Genomic DNA, 24,772 nt, shown 5'->3' on the forward strand with positions numbered 1-24,772 from the left:
AAACCCGGTAATGTTCGATTCAATCCGGGGAATCTGTAATGCATTCCCTACTATAAATAATACATCAATTTCTCTTATTTATTGAATAAAGAAAATATTTCAGGAGTTTCCAGCGAATCAACATTATGATTTGATAAGGAAGTATTTTCTTGTCATTAAAAAAAATGTAACGGCTTTAATGGGGGTAGATTAACTTTTTCTAAGATTTGTCAAAATTTTTTAAAAAATATTTTGAATTATCAGTTTTTCAAAGAGAGTTAGCAGAAATTTGAAAAAAAATAATTTGTTGGACGTTGCAATTGGCGTTGAGGACCAAAAATATGAAAAAATGGGTGCGAAATAAGAAGCGCACCATTGTGTTTTTCAACAAAAACAAGATTATTTCTAAAAATTACTGCGTAAATGTGAATTATAATACTTCTACGAATTATTTGAAAAGATAACTGCATTTTAAGGAGTTTTCTAGAACTTCAAAGGTTTTTAAAGGTTTAAAAGAGGTTTTTTTGTTTAATATTTGAGCTGCAATTTTTTAACAAAATACTAACCTTCTTATCTTCATTAAAATGACATGAATTGATGAGACAAACATTCTGTGTATATTTTGAATCAGAAAAAACAGGTTGGAATTGACAAACTTAGTATTTTTTTAGTAAACCACACTTTTTCCAGTTCCAAGTCATAGCTCTATTTTGCAAATAAAACCAAATTTGGTCTCAATATTGATTTTCCAAGTTTATTTAGGACCATATTCATCATTTCGATGTAGTTTTCCAACACAGTTTTGTTGAAGTTCACGCTCCAGAAAGCTTTTCCGGGTTTTCAAAAAATCACCAGCACAAGAATATACCACCGCCAAAATTTTAGCTCATTTCAACTTCCGATTCAGTTGCAAATCATATCAGTAATACTATTAGCCGTCTGGTCAATCATACAACATTATTCTGATTGTCGGTCCAAGTAATTCACTTTTAAGTGATCTTGATGCAATTCTTATTTTTATTTAATCCAACACACCTGATATTCGAAAATGGGCATCAATTCGGTTTAATTGCAAGATAGTGCTGCCATCTATGACTAAAAACTGGGGAAATAGTGTTTGACTATTTAAAAATATTAGTATTTATGAGTTTGAAGCCTGTTTTATGGATTCAAATTCAGCCTCAAATCTATGTTTCTTGATTTTGCATCATACTTATGAATGTTAATGAAGAAATCAAGCAGTTTGATAAAGTATTATAGCTCGAATATCGAATTTCCTTAACGCTAGAGAAGCATCTCATAGAATCCCCTTTTGAAACCTTTGAAAACCTTTGGAATTCTAGAAAACTCTTTAAAATGCAGTTATCTATTCAAATAATTCGTAGAAGCATTATTATTCATTTTTACACAGTTTACACATTCTTATATCGCACCCCTTTTTTATATTTTTGGTCCTCAACGCCAATTGCTACGTCCAAAAAAAAGTAAACTTATGCTTGATCTATCTGTTAAACAATTTAAAACAAATTGTAGAAGAAAGTTTTGGTGATTTACAATAATTCATATTCGAACAAGCGAAACACATTGTGGTACTATTCTTATTAAAAACTGAATTAAAAATTTGAACACATTACATGAACACGATTTATTGTGTTTTATAGATACATAGATCAATTTTACATTTTGATTTTAATTGTAAATTTTGCACTTCCTACTTTCCTCTGATTTTAACTTTGATTCTCAAATTGCATTTGAATTTTATTTGAAATTTGAACAAACGATTTTAATATGAGACTTTGAATTGTGGTTCTGGAAAAAAAATCGATTTTAGGTTATGAATTTCACCGTTGAACTGATTGTACCTCCATGGAATTTGAATATAATTCTGTTTTTTTTTTTTTTTGATTCTTTGTATGAAGTTTTAATATGACTTCCCAATAGTCACGACGGAAATATTTAAACTGCTTTCGGTGAAGCTCATACTAAGCGATTGATAGTTAAATGAAAAAAATATCTTTTAATGTTTCTATACCAGAGATTTTTGGGTGATAGAATTATTAAATAAATTGTGAATTGAATTTTGCATTCAACAGCTCTAATCAGGATTTGTATTTTTGATTAGTTGGTCAATTCTTCCACAATGTTTGCAAGTGATGGATTAATAATTGTATGAAGATATAAGACATAATGGTTATTTGAAGGTAATATAGCGAACTGTTTCAAAGTTTTTTTGTATATATATATATATATATATATATATATATATATATATATATATATATATATATATATATATATATATATATATATATATATATATATATATATATATATATATATATATATATATATATATATATATATATATATATATATATATATATATATATATATATATATATATATAAATATATAGTGAAAGTAAGATAATAAATAGATTTAGTATCAGTTTTTGTTTTTCGTGTAGGTCTTTGGGACAGCAGTTATCAATGATCGATTTAAGTCAAAATTGATCAATTTCAAAATTTAAAACAAGGGTACACACATTTAAATATTGTGTATCCTTAACTCATCAATCCATATTACTCCTTTTCAACTGTTCGAAACAAATAAAGGATCCTGAAAAGGTATCTAAGAAGCCTACCCAAGATTCCTAATTTGCCGAGATACTCCGGCTGGCTTGAACCCACAATCCATTGTAATCAGTTTCCGCTCGTTTGATGCTCTGTTCTATTTATAATAATGATAAAAAAAGGGTATCACTAGAACAAGAGCTGATAAAAAAATCTGGAAAAGGATTGCAGTTCCCAAGTGTTATTTGAGACCCCCTCCCTCCAGGGGGGGGGGGGGTGTAGGAAAAAGATAGGGAGGTTTCCATACGATTTTCTATAACACAACTCTTTAACTATTCGAGTAAATGTATCCAAATTTGGCTTAGGAGGGTTTTTGTGTACGAGAACTGCTTTTTTGAGTATTTGATACCCCTCCTTCCTTCAAGTGGGGATATAAGAGCTCTATTACAATAGTTTGCATAACTCGAAAACTGTTCGAGCAAATCGATCCAAATTTGGTAATGCATTGTAGACATGAAGGGAATAAGGAAACTTCCATACAATTATTATGCATAAACCGAGAACTTTTTGAACAAATGGAACCAAATTCGACATGGGAAAATATTTGGGTATAAGAAATGATTCAATGATTGTTTGAGAAACCTTCTTCCAGGGGGCAGGGGCATCAATCACGTTCCAGAAATTAATACAAAGTGATATAAAAAAAGTTATCAAGCAAATGGAATCAAATTCGACATGGGAAGGTATTTGGGTACAAGATATGTTACTATATTTGGGAAGGGCATGATCGGAAAGAGTTCATTTTGTTTTGTATTGATTATGAATTTACTAACCAACCAAATATAATTTGAGAGTTAGAGTTACGATAAAATGGGACCACAATCCTTCAAGCAGTGTGGGTTAGGAAGGGGAAATGGGGTTTGCTGGCATAAATCGAGTATTTATCAAGCAAAAAAGACCATTTTTTAAAAGAGAAGTTGTTTGCGTACGAGTATGGAGGAGTCGGAAAGAAGGATATATTTTATTTGGCATAATTTGTAAACTTATCAGACAAATGGAGCAAAATGTGTTGATGTCCAGATGTCCAAAATGTTTATTAAGTCTTTCGTGAACCATATTGAAAGGGGGAAATGGAGAGGACTCCATATCAGTAAAACACTTTGGCATAATTTCAAAATCAATTAAGCTAATAAAACAGAGTAAAAATCTTTAGATCTTTAAATACAAATTCAGAAATAAATTTTAAGAAAAAAATGATCGAATTATTTTTGTAATGCAATTCAAAACTTCTGTTTCAGCTCTCATTATAAGCTGTTCCTTCTGAATTATGTTTTAATTTGATTGAAAATGACCACTACAAAAAAAACTGCAGTCGGACATCGTCCAGTAGCCTCGATTCCACAGGAGAAACAAAAATGATGTTAATTTTTTAATACAAAATTTTCAATTTTTCATTTTACATTTCAATTTTAATAGATGATACAACAAACGAAAACTTACCTCTTTGGTGTTAAATCCTAGGAAGGACAGCTTCCTAACGTTATTATCTCTGCGACTCATTTTCGTTGAATCAGCATCAATTTTCGATTATCAGAACAAAATATGGGCACTTTGAATATTCACTTCACTTAAAACTTCTTCTTTTCGTCAAATCACAAAGCAACACCGGGATCTGAAAATAAAAACAGATAGAAACAAAAATCACGTTAGTTTTGATTGTTTTTTTTTTTGTGATAACTATTGCATAATTATTTACAATTTGCACCAAAACCGGACAAAAAACCCACAAAAAAGAAACGAACAATCACCGACCAATGTATGATTGCAACTGATTTTCGACCGATAGGAAAATCAGCCACAACTCAACCGAAATTGGTTCCTTCTTCTAATCACAAAATTTTCGCCTTTGAGCAAGTGTCAATGACTTGATTATCGGAGCTGACTTGAAAAATGATAAATTTGCCAAAGTCGAGGTATATTTTTGATTTTTTGGACACCGACTGTATCAGCCATTCAGAGGTGTCTCACACGTTCCGTTACAAGTTGATAAAAATAAAATCCACCTCTATAGGGACGGTAGCACTTTTTTACAACTGTTTAATTTCGACCAGGAACGCGCCAACGCGTTATCTCATCTGATTGGGCACCCGAACACCCGCCTAACAGATTGCGTTTGAAGACATCTGAAGTTTATTAGAGACTGTTTTCGGGCCCGGATTGACCCAGGGCCTATATAGAATCGGGCAATGTTGAATCCGATTCGAGAACGAGCTGCAAAAATCTGCGAGAACCGAAATTTGTAATTAATTGTAAATATTCACCCAAAATTTCGCTTACTTCTTATCGATAAACCCTAGGCGTTTTTCGGACGCGAGCTCTGTTTGCGCGGTAAGATTAAAGAATTCCATCGACATTGGGAATTTGCACATGCAAAAGAATCTCCTCCTGATAAGGAGGGACCAGCCAAATTTAGTGTAAAATATATGTGTACAAATGTACCATGTTAATCGAACAGGTACTTCTGATCGTCATAATTCAAAATGATTACATTTTGTTTGCTGATTAAACTCGCGTGGTTTTGTTTGTTGGAAGAAGTTTCAACTCAACACACCACCGTTCAGCAAAACTAAATGGAATAAAGGTTTGAATCTTCGCAGGTTGGACGTTTAAATGACACTTTTAAATATATTTTAACCAAATTAACTCTATTGATGGAAACCAAAAATCACACTTAAAACATAGTAAACAAATAAAATATTTTACAAAAATTGCAGGCGCTAAGAAACATATTTATTTATTTAATTATTTGATTAAGGAGAATTTTACAAGCTAAGAAACTTGACTTCAAGTTCTTTTTCGGTTGTAGTTTTTACAGATTTCAACCATTTTTTTCCTAAATTTTGAAACACATTAAGATTGACTCATAGCTCTATTTATAGATATTGTTTGTTAAAATTGCACCACAAAGAATATAAAGAGTATGAAAAGTAAGAGTATGAAAAGTAAATGAAAAGTAATTATTTTGAATTTATTTTGTTGTTTTTTTTTTTAAACCCAACCTTCCGACAGGAATTGTGTTCCAACTTTCCTATTTAATCCATTTAGGATATTTTTTTCTAAAGAAATCAACCCAGAATAGAGCGTACTCTTAGACCAAACTGCCAATAATATTTTCAGATCGTAAAACACATAGACCAAACATTTTTTAAGCTACCGAATTGATAATTTTTCGAAAAATAGGTTCATTTCCGGTTTTTATGCATTTCCTAGGCTTTGATTTTATGCAATATTTAAATAAACACCGTCTATACCCTCTAATTCATCATCTTCTTCTTCTGATATATAAAGATGAGTTGGACTATGTTATGTTTGTATTTTTGTTTGTGTGTTTGTTTGTATGCACCTTTTACAAATCCACACCGCTCAACCTATTAGCCTGAAATTTGGTACAGTTATGTGTTTGGACCATGGTAAGGTTTTAGTAATAGTTTTGAGTCCCTTCCACCCAAGAAAAGGGACCCTCCCACACTAGCGTTCTGTTTTATTCACACGAACCAAAAGTCATGGCACCCATTTTATCAACCGACTTTTTTTGCCTTGGCGGGTTGTTTTCACCATCACCATGGGCTGGGCATCAGAAACGACCTTCCAGAGTTCACGTGTACTGGACAGCAAATCAAAGCTTGCTGAGCATAAAAAATTTGAACTCATTTTGATTGATATTTTATGTGAACCCGAGCAACGCCGGGTAAAATCAGCTAGTATCATAATTATAATAGGTAATAATTGATGAGGACTTTTAATTTTTAGAATGCCGCCCAGATATCCATCAATAACATATTCAAAATGCAACCTTTTGTGTAATTTAAATAAGGGCTTTGATGTCTTCGACTAAGTTTTTTTTAACTGAACAAAATACATAAATTTTTTGAATATGTCAAAGTGCTCAGAAGTTACAGTAAAAGTAAAAAAAAGCTACCCTTAAAAACAGCTTAATAATCTAAACGTTGTATATTTAATAAAATGGTTCGCCGTCTTCAGAACAAAGTTGGAAAAAGCCAAGATCTACAATTTCTTCATACATTATGATATTTATCTTTAGAAGTTGTTAATGTAAGCATTTTACTCTGTAGCTTAGCTTAGCTTGTTTGACTACTCATATCCACCTTTAATCATTGAACTCGAAATGCTTAATTTACAGGTTTTTGTTTTTAAATCGATTTTAGAGAAATGAAGTTTTATTAACATTCGATTTCAAACTATACATTTCGAATTCCATGATCGCTGGCGTGGCTAAGCAGAACAAGTTCCACATCGCCAATGGTTGCTACTCCGTGATTAATCGAGGCCATCAATTTTGCACAAAGTTCAAAAGAATGGTGCTTGGGATTAGTAGCCATTCTCATTGTACAAAACTGATGCTCTCCTTTTTTTATATGATTTATCTGATTAATAACGGCGCCGGCCACGTCCTAGTAGTCAATGGGGAAAAGGGAAGGATTGTTAGTTAGATACTCTTTAAGTTCAACTAGCAACCTCTCACTCCTGCATACTCCAAAAACATTTTTTTTGAAATAGTCGGAACCAGAGATAAGCTAGTATCATACACTATGGAAACCGTCTATACGTCTGCGAATCCATATTCAAGTATCCAAGGAAGGAGTTGTGTTAGTTGGTGAAAGGTAAAGATCAGGATCCATTTTGGTAAATGGTGCGATCATGAATTTCCTACACCTCCTATGCTCCTAGACATTTCCTAAGGAAACTCCTATTTCTATGAGGCATTTGATAAACGTCCAACAAAATGGATCGAATAAAATATTGAAGGCAAATCAATACCATCCACATTTCTTCTTTGATAAACTAGCTCTTTTCCCTAAACGTTATCCCTGTTGAAGCAAAGAGATTTCAAAAAGGCTTTACTGTTTTAAGACGGAAAGCAACTTAAAATGAAAATGAATTAATTTTAATATTTAGACACAAATTTTCGTAAATTTTTTTTGAAAACTCTTTGATTCTTTGCTCTCCTCTGCCTCACATTTTAGAAGTCTTAGACCTTTGATGCTCAAAGAGTACATATCAATGATTTAAATAATCAAAATTTTTAAATACATTTTCGCACATAAAGCAGGTTACGCAAATTAAAACATAACCCACTGAACGGATTAAAACGGGTAAAACAAACATCCTACACAAATAAGTCGCGTGGGAGTCGGACACTCAAACACGTCCTTGCTCGACAAGTGCCGGGCTAACCCGAACTCCTTAATTTTTTTTAAATAACTGCAATTATGAAAATAAAACTCAAAATATTGAAATAAAATAGAGAACATTAAGATTGTTAACAAAGGATGTTTCCAGATGCGTAAATGAAATGTCGCAAACACACATCGAGCTGGTTCGCCGTCTTTCAACAAAAACTCTAATGAAACCTACTATATTCAGGTGTTTGTATCATTTTCCCTGCACACAAAGTGTACAGTTAAAGTTAATGAAAAGAGAGAGTGGAATTGAAAAATGCTATCATTGGTATAAAATTCCTGAGAAAAAAGAAAAAAAATTCCATCATGGAACATCCTCACCGGGATTTTCCGTATTCGTCAGAGATTCGGCCTTTTCTCCACCCAGCGGCGCAAAAAGTTACTCCTGATCTAGGTGCGAGGCGCGAGGTATACTTCTGCCACAGTCACATACATCACTTCAACAAAACATGAAAAATCCCCGATCAGCCAAACTAATTTATAATTTTTCTAGAAAACACATTACGACAGGACCAAAAACGAGACCGACAGAAAACGCGACCGTTCTCGAGCACGGCTTGCTGCGACTCTCTGTAAGCATTTTACTCTGTAGAAAGCATTAAGTGTATTTTTAATTGATTTGCAAAGGCTCGAACATCGATAAGTGCACATTATTGCAACATCACCTTTTGTGTGATTCTTGTTGATAATAAATTTCCATCTGAAGTTTTTAATGATTTAAACTACTCTTTTTTGTATGAAAATTACCTATTTTGCTCAATGAAAAAAAGTTTAATACATTTTATTCATGAATTAAATGTTGTTCACTAAAAATGGGTGAACTTTTCTCTGTGTGCGTGCAAGCTAAAGTTTGTTTACACGCTTAAAAAGTGTTGTGTAATAAATTTGTTCGCAGGCGTGTTAAAATCCCGAGTGTATTTGCAAATCGATTCTACTCCGTTAAACTCAAAATACAAGTCGCATCAATGGCATCAACTCGGAAGTGCCCTCGCTGGCTGAAATAGAAGCAGCAATCAAAGCCATGAAATCCAACAAAGCATCTGGGATCGATGCAATGCACAGCACAAATGTTGCACCGTCTTTTCGCTGACATTTGGGATACTGCAACATTCCCGGCCGACTGGATGCAGGGTATCCTTGTGTAGGTCCCGAAGAAAGGAGACATGACTGAGTGTGGTAACTGGCGTAGAATAACTTTGATCTGCACAACTCTGAAAAGTGATCCTGAACAGGACCCAGGAGAAAATAGACGCTATACCCCGACGGCAACAAGCTGGATTCCGATCCGGACGATCATGTGTGGACCACATCACAACGCTACGAATCATACTGAACAAATCAACGAATTCCACTCTTCTGCTGGTGTTCGTTGATTTCAAAAAAGCATTCGACCGACTTAACCATGAAAACCTCTGGGCGCCATAATTCAAAGCTGCATAACTGTTATTTTTGAACGGAAATCATAAAATAGCACATCAAAAAGCATTGGAATTGTATCAGCTTTCCAAATAAAATACTTAACCCGCAATCTCCGCTTCAACTCCTGCCGGTGAGCCGTTGTATCTTTTTCTAAAAATTCATAATATTTACGGCTATTGTTCTTTCTTTCTTTGATAGCTCATGTTTCTCTAATACTTTGCATCAACTTAGAAAATTTCATTATTCTCAGGTACAAAGATGTACCAAAAACGAATCATAACATTAGTATTGTCCATTGTATAGCCCAATTTATGATGCAACTTTCATCTGAAGACACCAAAGTGGGCCAATAACTCCTTTAAGAGTTATGAAAGAAATAATTACAATAAATATCTTTTTTGCATCAAAAACAAATAATGGTCGAACAACTGCACTCACATACGGAGGTAGCACGCACATCTAACAACATGGCAACAGAAGAACTTATCGAAGCAGGTAAAACAGTGTGCTTGCAGCAAAACTGACTGTAAATTTTAACTAATAATCTAAGTATCATATTGTTAAAGTGATATAAACAATTATGGGAATGTTGCGTTTATAGCCTGGTTATATGCTACACAACTTATTAACTTTTCGATCAAAGATCATTGTAAAGCATAGTCAACCCCTGTGTTAGGGGCCACAAAAAATTGTTTCAAAAATTAAAAATAAACATGCTTTATTTAGATTTTATATCGGAAGCTAAGCACTGTACACCAAAATCCGTACACATTGATCAAAAACGTATGCGAATGTGGCAAAGATGTTGTAGAAATAATCCAAGAGCTCAGTATGGCCAGCTCAGGCTGTAAAATGCATCATTCCCACTATAGGTAATATGACATTGAAAGGATGATACTCATACCGTATTCGTTTTCTCCATTCGCTCAGTTTTGAGGTTTACCATACAAGAACGAACAAAATTCTTCGTCAGTGTATTGCTCCCTCACTCGCTCACACGCGAATCTTCAGTGTTTTACTGTCCATTTTTAGATCAAATCTGGGGCATTACCAATGTAAAACTGAGCGCATAAATTTAAAAAATAATGACAGCAAAATGTGCAAAACTGTTTGTGACCTGGTGCAAACTGGGCATAAACGAATTCGTTATTAGATTATTGGATATAACATTAAGTAAGTTTTGCTGCAAACACTCCACAAAGCACGAAAAAATTGTGTTTTTTAGTTGTTTAGATAATTTCTTTTGTTTCCATGTTGTTAGAAGTACGCGCTACCTCTATATGTGAGTGCAGTTGTTCGACCATTGTTTGTTTTCGATGCAAAAAATGAGATTTATTGTCATTATTTCTTTCTTAACTCTTAAAGGAGTTATTAGCCCATTTTGGTGTCTTCAGATGAAAGTTGCATCATAAATTGAACTTTACAATGGTAGTTTTTGCAAAATATTCGGTGACGTAGACGGTACTTTTAGACGCAATTTAAAGCTTATTTACAATTTTTCATGTTGAAAGTCATTACTTTTTTTAAAGATATTTTGTTTGGAAAGCTGATAAAATTTCAATGCTTTTTGATGTGCTCATTGAGTGATTTTCAATTTTGGGGAAAATATGAAGACCCCCGGCGCAAACCCGTCAGATAACAAAAAAAATCCACATCATTCTTTAGAAAATATTTTTTGATGATGATATTGTTTCTCATCATACTTACAAATTAAAATAGCAAACTTATTTAATTTTTATTCGTTGAAAGGAAAGCTTAACTGCTTTCGCTACAGTCCTTAATATTATTTGAGGCTGCTTTCAAACAGATCCAGTGATCACGTAAGGAGTGTATTCGAAAAAAATGCAACACTTTGTTCAGGAATAACTCGTTAATGCATTGGTGGAAATCGATAAAATTTTTAGTGTTCTGTTCTGTCTAGTCATTTTTAGATAACGTCTGATGAAATTAAATTTTTTGACTTTAAGTTTAGAGCACAACGTGTGCCATCTATGATGTATATAGCTATTATTAATGAACTAGCCGTTTTTTTTTAAATTAAAACTAATTTGATAACGTTTTCTGTTTCCTGAAGCTTGATCGTTAAAATAGCTCGGTTTTTTTCTATTAGGCCGCAGTAATGACTCATTTTGCCGATATTTTTTTCCTCGCCACGAAATCAAAATATTTGACTTTATAACACTTTACCACAGCTACAGTTTTAGAGTGATAGCATGATTCCAGATCCAACCAAAACAGATGATCAACTTTGTTAGACCTTTTGAAGTGCCATACAGGAAAAATGATCGCATTTGGAGGTAGTCTTCTTTGAATATTTTGCCATTCGTCGTGTCAATCGTTATGAAACCCTGACTGATCTGCAGCTTCCGAAGATCGTCAGCTTCCTTAAGTACTAGACATAATATTTTGCACGAGACTTTTTAACGAAAATTTGGTGTCTAAAAACCTGCCAGGTGCCCGTAACGCTGTAGATTTCGAAATTTTTCAAAATATATCCTCACTAGCAGTCTATACATTTTGCGCACGATTTGACCATTTTTTTTACCTTTATGAAATTTTATTAGGCCTGTTTTTATTTATAAGGCAGACGAAACAGTAAGGAAAATGGAATGTATCATCTTCACTTTTATTCTAATTAAAGCTCACTTAAGATCCTCTAGGACTCCTTGAACGATTCGCATGAATTTGAATCGAATAGTTGATTTCCAGTTGGTTTTAGGTCCCTAGGACTAGATTTTTTTCGATCTTGCCCAAAAAAGGTTTGTCTATTAGCTTCAGTGTTGGACAATATATCCAATACCACTTGACAGGGTGTCACAAAATTTAGTATACGTACACGAACACAGTAGGTACTAGGTAGCTTCACAGAAAATATTATCAATTTCCATACATTCCAAGCTGCGAAAAGATGAGAATGAAGAGGCAGACCCAGAAACTCGTGGCGACGAATTCTAGCCGCCGAAATCCGAAACAATCGACGAGAATCTTGACTGGGACCAAGTGAAGACGCTGGCTTCGGATCGTTAACAGGTCTTTTAACCTTCCAAAGCCGTTCGCTAAATATCCGTTTCGGGGAAATATGAGTTGTAATTTGATTTCGTTCTCCTGGCTGTAAATGTTAACCGATTTTGATGATATTATATTCATTGTGTAGGTAATTTATTCTATTTACTCAACATTTTAAAATAAAGTCGATATGTATTACCAGGTTTTCAGAAACTGGTTCAGAAAGTTAAAAGTCCGAAAAATCAATTTTATTTTTAAAATACCCATAACTTCTGACAGCATTTCTGTATTTAATTATTTCATTGATGTTTGAAATTGTCAAGAATCCATCTATCCGACAATGTATAGATATGTTGGCGTCCAATGAAAGTTTTTACCGCTATGACAGATCTTCCGGTAGAAAAAAGTCTTACTTTAAAAAAACGACATCCAGTTTTGGCTTTGCTTAGCTGTATTTCATTTCTCAATGAACCGATTTTAAAAACTCAAATTTTAGTTTTTGGCGTTAATTTGATCATTATTTTCATAGAACATACTTGGTCTGTCAAAACTACCAGTTCATCAGTATATTGGAATGATGATAAAGATGTTTGAAATGTGCGCTTCGGGTCATATTGACCCGAACGGCTTTGGAGGGTTAAGAAAGCTCTATGCGCCGGAGAATCGACGCGGGACCATCAAGTAAGTTGAATAAGTATTAATGTATTCTAAAGACAAACCGCTATTCAACAGCAAATAACAGCTTAATAGCTTTTTTCAGTTCGACAAAGTAGATCAGCGGAAAATTTTCTTTAAAGAATTAATAAATTGGCACAATAAATAATCGTTTTCAGGGTGGTTTCCACAGAAGAATCCAAAACGATGTGGATTTTTAAAAACAAAAAAATCAATTTGCAAACATAAATATTCAAATTAACTTTTCAATTCTGCAAAAAATATAAATGAATTTTAAACCAAAACGAAGCTTTTAAGGCCCCAGGGTTTAAGAAATTCAAAAATGACCCCAAATCGACTCAGCCTTCTACATGGGTTGCCTATGTAAAAGCTCTAGGCATCAAATTGAATCCCGAAATTACCCCGGTGGGCTCAAGATAATCAAAAACGTTACAGTTGCGCTTTGACCTTAACGTAACCATCATAAGACTGTGCTGAACAGTGTAACAAAATAAAGTTGAACTTGACTTACCCTGTTGATATGAAATGCAAACAATTATCACGCTCAATATGCGAGCATCGGAATTAATATGTTTACCTAGTCAATACGACTCGCGATTCTATCTTCCTCTAACCTGCATCAACATTTCCTGCTGAAGAATTTTTCAAATAGAACTTTTATTCTTATTTTTTGTCTTAAAAACATCACATAATTTTTTGATGTTGGTTCAAACAAAAAGGGTTTTATAAGCAAATCAAATTATTACATGTCCATTGATATCCTTTCATTTCGAAATCAACTGAAAGCTTGAATGTAACATTAGTTTCCAACAAAATAAAAACTGACTCAGAAATTCTTCAAAGCGTTCAACTCACATCACGTGACTCGGGCCCATCTACGGTGTAAATAATAAAAAAAAAACTGATAAGATCCAGAATCAACTCCGTTTGACAACAAAACCACTAAGCTACGTAGGCCTAGTCAATTTGGTGCGTACGGCTTAATCCATCATCATAAATGTCAACGAAGCGGATGAAAAGATGCTGTTTGATATCAATCCTCCTCCTACGGGCGGTTCATTGATAGCGGCTAACTTTATCGGTCAACTGTGGCTAATGAAATATAGGAAAATCAACAAATCATGTAGCCCGAAGGTAGGTTGACATCACAAAAGCGTTGCCACAGATATTCGGTGAGTTTTCATTAACATGCGCACGATAAATTCTTATCAGTGTATCAGTGTTTCAATTCGGATTATTGGACAAAAAGGGCAATTGCTAAATTGGTAGCATATCAGACTAATTAAATTAGTTTGTATGTTGAAATGTGTCTTTTTTAAAATATCGTAAAACAAAGTTTTAAAAACAAAATCTCAAGGCTCTAAACTGAACTAAGAAAGAGTAAATTTACACAATTTTAATATATTTACGTTTTATCATTTCGTTAGCTCGAACAGAGTACAGTATTTTCTTATTTCAACATTTTGATTCTCACGTCATGTTGTCTATAGATACTATTCATGGCACGGGAAAATATTTCGGCTTTTTCAGTCAATTCATGGATCCAAAAGAAGGAGTTTTGGATCCATGAATTGACTGAAAAAGCCAAAATATTTTCCCGTTGTACAATTTCACCAGTCGAACACAATTATCAACCGATGCCATGAACTGTTATTCAAGATTAATTCAAACAATCTATAACTTATCTTTAGCTCTCAATTCTAGAGATTTTTTAGACAGACAAACCGAAAGACGAGCTTTAGACTCGGTATGCGATGCAGCGATAAATGACGAACGTCATCGAAATAAAAATCACGGCTTATCGATGCACCATTATGTAATAAATCGAGTCTTTGAGATAACAAAATGAAATGATGGCTGCGTGCCATTCTTTTTTGTTGAAGAGGAGATAAGAATGCACTCTTTTTTGTGAAACCTGCAAAAATAATGACAGTCATATGAGGCCTTCAGACCCAAACGGGTATATCTAAGTGTCAAAATGATCAATTTTGAAATTATGACGTTAAAAGATTCTTCATATTTCAAACTACATTTGATTTTTTTTAAGTTTTAAGAATTTCATTTACATACTTTTACATTCGAAAAAAAATAATACAAATTCTCGAAAAACATATGTGAAAATTGCCGAACACAACAATTTAAAACCGTGTTTTCTCGAAATAAGCTTTTGTGCACACATACCCCTTTGGCTCCAAGGTCCTATATCACTTTGCTTAGAAAAAAGTGGTCACCTTATCTTCCTTCAGATTCCTACCTCCAAATCTTCCTTTCCTAATTTTAAGACACTATTTATAATGTTTTAATTAACTGTATTGGCATGGCTGTTTATTTGAGCATCGAAATAAGAACTGATAGTTTTTTTTAATTGTAAGTTCGAATTTACAACCCTTCAAATTTGAAGCCCAAACTACCTCTCCTACAATCATTACAAATATAGTGTTACGCCCCAATAAGTGGTTAGATGACAAACAGGCTACGTTATCTGCAGCAACAGGCGGTTTAAAAGTTTGTTTACCCAAGATTAGCATAATTATCATAGGCGAACGCAAGCCAACCTGTTTGAACCGTATCTTTCGGACCGATGACATACCTATGAGATAATTGCAAACTTTAAATTATTCATAATGGCCTAGGCCTTCCGACTAACAAGGTGGGTCTCGATTAAAACTTATTGAACATTCATAATTCATTGAGTCCCTTTTACAATGCCTTTTAAGAGGATAAAGTACGCTTAATCATCGTTGACAAACGTGTGAAACTTTGCTTTTATGGTAGCTGTATAGTTTGTCGTTAATCAATTTCTAACACCAACAAAACTAAACGTGTGTTTGAATTTATAACTTTTAGATGTTGTTAAACAAGTTATAAATTACCTACATTATGTTGGCAACGGCTCTTTGGGAAAAATCTTGAAAGAAATTTTAAAACCGACCATTGATCTAACACATTCTGTTTATAGATTGGATCATAAATCTGTCCTGTGCAAAATTACATCTCATTCGGACTTGATGAAGAAGGGCCTCATAAGGTCTTAATGACTTAAAATGTATCGAGAAATTAATCTGAATATCGAGTTTCTGGGACTTCGTTGATTTTTGGAAAACCAGTGCCAGTTCCAGAAAGTGGATTTTTGACAAAAAAAATTATTTTTCGAGACAAATGTTATGCATTTGAGTCATTCGGCATCAAAATTAAAATTTCGATTTTTCCCGATTTCCTTTGGTCCCGCCTTGGGTGATTTTTGAGGGTCAAAAGGCGAAACTTTGAGCGCACTTCTAAATTATGTCTGGTTAGGTTGAATTTTTTCAAAATATTTTAGGCCAATCTACAAAATGTATTTAGCTGGGCGGTTTCCGAAATTCAAAGTAAAATAAACTATTCTTTGAATTAATTTAATTATAACATTTTAAGAAACTTTAGAGGTGCTGAATATTTCAGACCGAATGCATCTGGGGATATTCCAAAGAGACTATTGCAAGCGGAGTGGATTGCCAACCATTGTACAAAGATGTACCAATACGATTTCAAAACATTAGATTTGATTTCAATAGAGCCATACCTCCCTATGTAACTGGTCTGCTCGGAACCTTGAGCAGCACTGATTGCTTCTTCATATGACCAGAGATGCCAATGATCCAGATTTTTCAGGATTCGCTTGATTTTTCGAAGCTTAGCCTGACAACATGACAAGCCATTGTATTTCCGTGATTTTTAAAATATTCCTGATTTTACCTGGTTTTTTGTACATAGATGTGATGAAAATGGGTAGGAAGGAACAAAAAGTCATCACTTTCAGCAGTCCCTGATTTTAGAAAAAAAAATGTTGGCAACCCTGCATATGACCGTAGGTAACGGCAAACCCGAAACAATCGACCATGTGCTCGCTCGGGTAATATCCCGATAGGTTGTGATCAGGGTTGCCAACATGTTTTTTTTTCCAAAATTCAGAGAACCTTGAATATAAAAATCAGGATAAATCAAGCTTGAAAAAAAAAACGCCGCGTTGCTGACTTTTTATTGTCAAACTTACAAAAATATTTAGTTATCGATCATAGTGTTAAAAGAAATTATAGATTTTAGACTACTTTTTATAGGTATCAAACGATTCAGCTCGATGATTTACTAAACTCTAAGTTCATTCTCCAAACAATTCCCAATATTAGAAAAAAATTCAATTACCTATGTAAAATAAAATATTTCTTATGAATTAAGTTTCCATGATGCCTCTGAAAATGGTGATCAAAAATTATTTAAAAAAAAGTAGTGATACGATAAAAAAGATATCCATCAACAAAATTTAAAAAAATAAATCGAAGTGAGAAAAACGAAAAATCGCTCTACGTCTTCGAGCATACAAGGTCTGAGAACTTTTCCATAGACTATTAACGCTCATGGAAAATGTTTGCCCATAATTTTTAAAATTATGTTAACTTCAGATTGTTTAAATTATTATTGTTGTGTTGCTTCTGAGATAAAAAAAAAAGTTTACAACATACATAAGTTAAAATATGACCAATTAGTTTTCTCGTTTAATCGTGAATATTTTTCACGAATATGGAGCTTTATATACGGTAAGAATGAAATAAAAAATGGATGGGTTTTGTATTTATAGAGGATTGGAAAATGAACAACATTAGTCAATCTCAAATTTCTCCAAAACCATGTTTTGGAAATGGGATTCGAAATCCAAAGTGTAATTCAGATTTTCCAAAACATTCAGATTCCTAACAGGAATTCATTCCAATTGCTCAGTTTTGTATATTCGATAAAAACAGTTGAAAATGCAGATTGAAAAAAAAATCAGAAAAAAACCCCTATATTTGAAAATTCTTCGAACAACTATGCTTCGTATTTTGAAACTCTTATCGATACAAAATTGTGTTGAATTACTCCAACTTTATAATCCCCTCCATGGCCGTAGGACCGGAGAGGGGCGGGGCTGGGGTTAATCCCCCCCCCTCCCATGAGGGTAAAAAAAAGCAAGCGAAGTATTCTACTCTACACTCAAAATTTTTCACTTGTTCATGGAAATGCAGGTCTGAATATTAAATTTTAAATTAAACCCATTTCGGAGGTTTCATTTTCCCATAACAAAAAATGTATTTCTATTTTCGTATTTCTGATTCTGTATCTAGTTTAGGATTCTTGATTTTCAATTCGAATAATCATAAGAAACTAGAAATACAAAGCTGGTTTCAAATCCTGGTTCAAATTTGGTTTTGCATTTCAAATTAATTTTTTCATTATGTTTTTCATATGCATTTTAAATATTTTGATATTTATTTTCCGAATATAAAAAAAAAATTCGAAACACATTCGAAATTCTTAAACAAAACTCTTAAGTAAAATTTTAACATTTAAAGCTTCTTAATGGCGATCCAATATTGAAAACTCAGATTCAGATTCATTATTTGAAATTCACATTTTAATTTAGATTCACAATACAGATTAAAAATAAATATTTGAAATATTGAATGAAGATAAAAACATAACTACATAATTTAAATAATCCATTAAAACTTGATTCATAAATTTCTGATATGACATTAAGATTTGGAAATCGTATTTTTTTGTACATTTCAGAAATCGTAAAGAAATTCGGAAACAGCTTCAAAGTTCAATTTTAAAATTCAGATTCAGAATTCAAATTCAGAATGCAGATTCAAAATTCAGAAAAAAATTTAGCTTTTAAATGAGTTTTTCAATCAACATAAAATTGTTGAGGAATTCAAGAGAACATAAACTTAAAAATTTGCTTGTCAATTCAATTTGCAGATTTAAATTTTTTTTATTAAAATAAGTTTGTACACACAATTCAACTGACAATCACAAAATAATTTTTGAAATTTTGTTTTATGCAAAAATCCCAAATTTTATTTAAAAAAAGATCATTTCAAAATTTCAAACTTTTATTCAAAGCCCCAATGAGTCGGTTCTTCCTACGGCCCTGATCCCTTTCTTCTCGTTTGCAGTGACTTAAGCAACTCTGGTGGTTGATGGCAAGGTTGCCGAAATCACAGAAAAATCTGTAATTTCATAGAATTTCGAGCAAATTTTCATCACAGAATCTGTGTCACAGAACACAGAATTTTGAAGTTTTCACAGATTACACAGAATTTCTAAATTTTGAATGGCAAGATTTTGCTCTCATAGCCTTCAAACCGGCGCGGCGTTGCCAGCGACAGTTCTCTCTTTGATCAACATTTCTTAATTTCTATCTGATTTTTAGCTATCTGGATGCACTGCCAGGATTGCCAACTGTTTTTCGAAAAAGTCTGGAAGATTTTGAAAAAATGTCTGGAAATGTCTGAAAAAGTCTGGATAGCTTGCGTTTAGGGAGGTGGTGACCTTTTTTTTTGGTCACCAGATCCCAATGTTGCAGATAGGCACTTATCGATTGTTTCTGGCACTATCAGTTACGTGTTCTGTTTGACTCTCAATTTGAAATACATCTTCGAAGAATTTGCAATTATTTATAGCTTTCAACCACTACTGCATTCATTATTCATAAATTCCAATCATTTCCTGCCATATTATACTATGACCATTTTAAATTTTCATAGTTTCTTAGAACAATTTATGTCCTAAGCCAAAAGTCTGAAATTGTCTGGAAGAAATGTCAAAAGTCTGGAAGTCTGGAATCCTGAAAAATGTCTGGCAAAAGTCCAAAAAGTCTGGAAGATCCAGAAAAAAAATCTGGAAGGTTGACATCACTGTGCACTGCTGGTTTCAGAGAGAACATGACGATGATTTTCCCACTTGAAACACGCGAGGGAGCAAAATCATTTCAAAATTTACAAATATGGCAGACTTTGTATCGTACCATTTTATAGAGGCGAATCTACCAAGCAAGCCTCTCTAATAAAACAAACTAAATTAAAATCATAACATTTAAACTGACGTCTGACGACATTTTATACGATCTTTTCACTATGCATTTGGAATTGCGATTCGCAATACCATTGTAAACGCCATTGTAAATCATTTCTGATACGATTTCATGCTTGCGGGATTGAAACCTGATGCAATTCTGTATGATTTTTTAATAAATATTCTTTTCAGTAAATTTTACAAAACTGTGTGAAGCACTCATCAAAGTGTGAACTTGTAAATAGAAACCATTTTCGTTTATTAAATTCAGCGAGAGTAATCCTAATCAGATCGTGTACTGTAATGGTTTGATAACGAGAATGTGTTCATGTTGTTTACTAAATAAATCGTTCAGCACGTGATTCAATGTTTTTTAAATGCTTTTCCACTTTTTTCTGATTTTATCAACAGTGTCTCATTTATGTTATTCAACCCTGACAAAGTTCAAATTCATGAAATTCCCGCAATTTGGGAGATTTTGTCTTGAGGTGAGTTAATAAGTATAACTGTATATTTTGAACAAAAGTTATAAAATCGAGCTCTAAAAGGAAGTCAAACGTGAAGTTGAATGAATAATACTTTGTAGAGATAAAAAGAGGAATAAATATTGTTGCACGTGATAAAACCTTTGTAGCTTCAAATTAGTTTAGTACCAGGTGAAAAACTGGAACAGTTGGTAAATCTACGATATCATTGAACTAAAATCAGTCTACTAGTACTCTCAAACGGTTCACATTTCAAGTCATTTTTCGTTATAAAGTGAGCCTTGATTAAGTATAGCACCCGCACGGAGACACCGGTAGAAACCCGATCGGCACAAGTGCAAACTGGTATTAATCGTAACGACGCAAAACAACAACCTAGCTCGAAATTCTTGGCCACCCCGAGACAATTAGTTACAATTTCTTCCAAATGAACGCCTCTGAATTAAGGAAGCTGACTGAATGATCAATCTTGCTCGGGACTGCAGCGCTGCCTTGCGATTGTCTGTAGCTGGATACGTACAATTGTACGCCTGGCTGGACTAATAAAACGATCCATCGGGATCGTTTTGCTTCCCCAATGATTCCCGCTTTTCTCGGCAACCCAGCAAGGGTCGATTGAAATCAATGAAACGACAATAATGGCGAATGAAATTTGAATCAATGTGAGACATACAATCTACATACTGGCAGTAACAAATCAATAAAGCGCTGATCAGCAGCAGCAGTAGGGAGTTGATATACACATTGATCGCCGTAACTCATTGATGGAAGAAGCTGGACGATGTCCGATCGAGTCGATCACACTGCAGGCAGGGGGGCATTAGACTATCAATAAGCGGAAGGCGTGTTCTGTTTTGATGAGTGTTGCTACATATAGCGAATATAACACTTCTCGCAGCATAACAGTGAAACGTGACCGTAGTCATGTGAATCAGCGAATAGTCGCCGGGTGTCGTCTTGAAGTCTAGGCTCAATTCGTAGAATGAGTTGTTATTGGGCGTTATTGGATGAATGGAGTTCAATTGATTTAAAACTTCAAAACAATGTGATTACTTTTTATTGCTTTTTTTAGTACAGAAATATTATTTCAGTTTTTAGCATAGAAAAAGAACCTCGAATGAGAAGTCGTTATGTGTTTCTAAAGAAATTTAGGATTATACTAGAAAATTAAAACCCAAAGGAGATAAGGGCTAAACGAGCACCCGGGGCGAACTGGGCACCACTTTTTTCTATAGAAAAACGAATTTTTTTGAACAAATTTTAACGGGGAATAGTTTTGAAGTTTCATTAGTATTAGTTTTTCAGCAGAAATGAAATCTCCTTATCATCATTAAAGAAACATTTAAAAAAAAACTTGGTTCTCATGTGAAGAAAATATTATAATTTTTAGCACCAGAATGTAAGCTCTTATGATCGTTAAATCATCTTGATCTACTATAAATGCACAGCAACCTGATTGTTCCTAAATTTTTAACAATAATTACACTTTTGATTTTTCATTATGATCATTTTAAGAACGCATTTTTACTTTAACATGTTGACTCGGGGCGAAGAGAGCACCATTGATCGGGCACGATGAGCATTTTCTGCCATAGAATCTGGCAACGAATTTAACTTGATGAAGTCAACTGAATCATACAGCTACAGTTTGTCTAGTTTACTTCTGACGATGACGCCTATTGATAAGGTGAATTGATTGAGAGGTAATCAGAGACTCGAGTTCGATTTCTTGTCGAGTCGATTTTTTTACATTGACAATTCATGGTCGATTATTTTGATTGTTGCATTATACGGATAGAAGCATTATCTGCCAATCAAAGCACCAGAAACATAATATATGCGTGTGTGTGAACTGATTGTATTTTATTGATTTATTTCTAACTTGGTCTTTGGATAAGGAATTACCATACAGACAAATTTCTTAAAAACTTAGTTATTCTACTTATGTCTATAGTTTGAATTTACGCTTGCACACATTGAAATCAAACAGATGTCGATTGGGTGGTTTCGACCATACGCAGTACGGTGGTAAGGAACCCATAGATACTGGCGTTGTCGGAGTATCCTCGTGGATACGTATAAATTGACACGCTGGAGTATGTAAGAAGAGTCCACACGATGAGTCAGGGTGTCAAAAATAAAAGTTTGTTTTTCAAGCATAGTCAGATTTATCTGAGCAGCGTATTCCATAATGCTTCGTACTGATGCGCAGTATTTAAACAGCTTCAACATGTAGATGTCTTCTAAATCCTCGGTATTTCGACGCAGAAACCCTAATGCAGAAAAAACTTTTGCGGAAATAATCGCAATGTGATCAGCAAGTGTGAGCCTGTTATCAATCTTTACTCCGATATCTGATATGGACTTCACGTTTTCCAGATAACTTTCAGGTAGGCGATAGTCAAAATTGACGATGTTTCGTGTGCGGGTAAAATTCACCACCTTGCATTTTTTTTTTCTTGGCTTGCATCCTCTTCAAGCGGCTTCAGGTTTCAAGCCTAGAGATATCAGCTTCCGGGCCATACAATCTATACCACTTTGAATCCTCCTAAAAAGGCCTCAGATCGTCAGCATAGAGGAGCTTGTCATAGTGGAGTGTTTCACATAGATCATTTACAAATGTAATGAAAAGTAGCGGTCCGAGATGGCTTCCTTGGGGTACTCCTGACGGGGTTTCGAATATACCAGATCGTGATCTATTTATTTTCGTGAAATTGCAACGATTTGTGAGATACGACTTGATCCACTCGAGCGACCAAGTTGGAAAACCAAGTCGGTCCAACTTTCTGATAAGTAAATCGTGCGGGACTCGATGTGTATTAGTGTGTTGGTGTTTGTTTTGCATGGAATTGAAAATACCGGCGTAAATGATACTTAGCCCTTCAGTATTAGTTTTTTTGTTGACAGTGTTACCGTTCCTTGCGGTGTGACATATTTCAAGAGTTTGAAGTCTAGATGTGTATCTATGTCAATCGATGATTTTGGTCCTTTCGTGATCTTGTTTGATGCTGTAGTGCATTAGTGCTGTTTGTCCTTTTAAAGTTGCCATTCTAGGGTCGTGTTTGTCCGCTCCTTCGCTCCTTAGTTTATCCAACGCCTTCTTGTTCGACTTGTGTCCTCCAATCAGTTCTTTTAGTGTATTCGTTGTCATGGCAATATACTGAGAATCGCAATCATTGCACGGTATACTATCAACAACGTTCGACGAATCGTCCTTTGACACAACATCTTTAACTTTTGTGCTAGTTTGGTTCTAGAGTAATCAGATTTCGAAAATTTTCCGATCTTATGTGTTCACCCGGAAATATACGAGATCGATTTAAATGTGTATTGTTGTTTGCCGGAAACATTTGTTGTTGAACGAGAATTTCTGTTGTTTTTAGGCTGTGACGTAGAGTTGTGGGTTTATTTGTTCATTTTCAAATGAGAGTCCATTATTTGGAACTTCCATTTCTCATTCATGTTAGGGGAAAGATTATCTACTCGATTGATGAAGTTCTAGGCGACATTTATTTTTTGATAAAGCGGATGGACTGATAAATAGTCCAAAAACCTCTCACTTGCGATCGGTTTTTGATACACGCTGGTATTTATTGTTTGGTTGTCTGAACGTGTAAGTATCATGTCGAGAAATGGAATTTTGTGGTCTTCTTCCACTTCGTTTGTAAACTGGAGATTAGGATTGTATCCGTTGAATTTTTCCTCAACATATTAAAGTTTACATAGGGGATAGCGGTGATAAGATCATCGACATATTTTCTGATCAACGGAAGAATGAAATCTAAACTTGGTATGACAGCGTTCAATAATCCTTCCATAACTAGATTCGCCAGAGTTGGAGGAAGTGGAATTCCCATCGCAGTATCAAAAGATTGTTTATAAAACTTGTTGTTGAACCTGACGAAACTTCCAAAGAGTCTTCTTTGTTATTATTGTTAGAAACATTTTTTGGTATCAAGTAGGCTTACGTTTCGAATTGACATATCTCGTGTGAGCTTTCATTACGTCGTATGAAACATCTTAAGAATTCACAGAAAACTGCTGCAAAAGTTATCAAAAGAACTTTAAAATTTGTATTTGACATATATAATTTGTTGTCCAGAATACAAATATTTTAAATGGAAAAAAGTTGCGACTAGTTTATGTAAGTTTTTGTATTTTTTCGTAAAAAAAACTGTTTGTTTACATTTTGTTTCATACGACGTAATGGAAGCTCACATGAGATATTTCAAAAATCGTTTTAGTTTGGATTGAATATATTGTTGAAGTTCGTTCAAATGGCTGCATTGTTGGACTTTATGCAAACTATTGAATAAATTTGCCGCTATTCGGAAAATCATAAAATTTCAACATATTGAGGAGCAAATCTATGGTTTATCGACTTTTACTTTATGTTTTTCGTTACCAAGTGCTCTGAAATGTTAAATTTAAAATATTATAAGAAATCAAAAACGACTCTTTAATTAACTCAAGAATTTCACATCTGCTCATTGAATTCATTTGA

General features: G+C 33.9%; 1 protein-coding gene across 2 annotated transcripts in view; it reads right to left on the bottom strand.

Annotated features, from left to right (window-relative positions):
* LOC129758691 (anion exchange protein 2) overlaps nucleotides 1-24,772 on the bottom strand; it is a 194,886-nt gene that overhangs the window by 141,172 nt on the left and 28,942 nt on the right. For both annotated transcript variants that reach the window (XM_055756270.1, XM_055756271.1), the window contains one exon: nucleotides 4,053-4,224. In XM_055756270.1, the coding sequence (XP_055612245.1) occupies nucleotides 4,053-4,112 (60 nt within the window). In that variant the 5' untranslated portion in view covers nucleotides 4,113-4,224. The remainder of the gene's footprint in view (nucleotides 1-4,052; nucleotides 4,225-24,772) is intronic.

This window comes from Uranotaenia lowii, chromosome 3 (assembly GCF_029784155.1).
Source record: "Uranotaenia lowii strain MFRU-FL chromosome 3, ASM2978415v1, whole genome shotgun sequence".
Lineage (NCBI taxonomy): Eukaryota > Metazoa > Arthropoda > Insecta > Diptera > Culicidae > Uranotaenia > Uranotaenia lowii.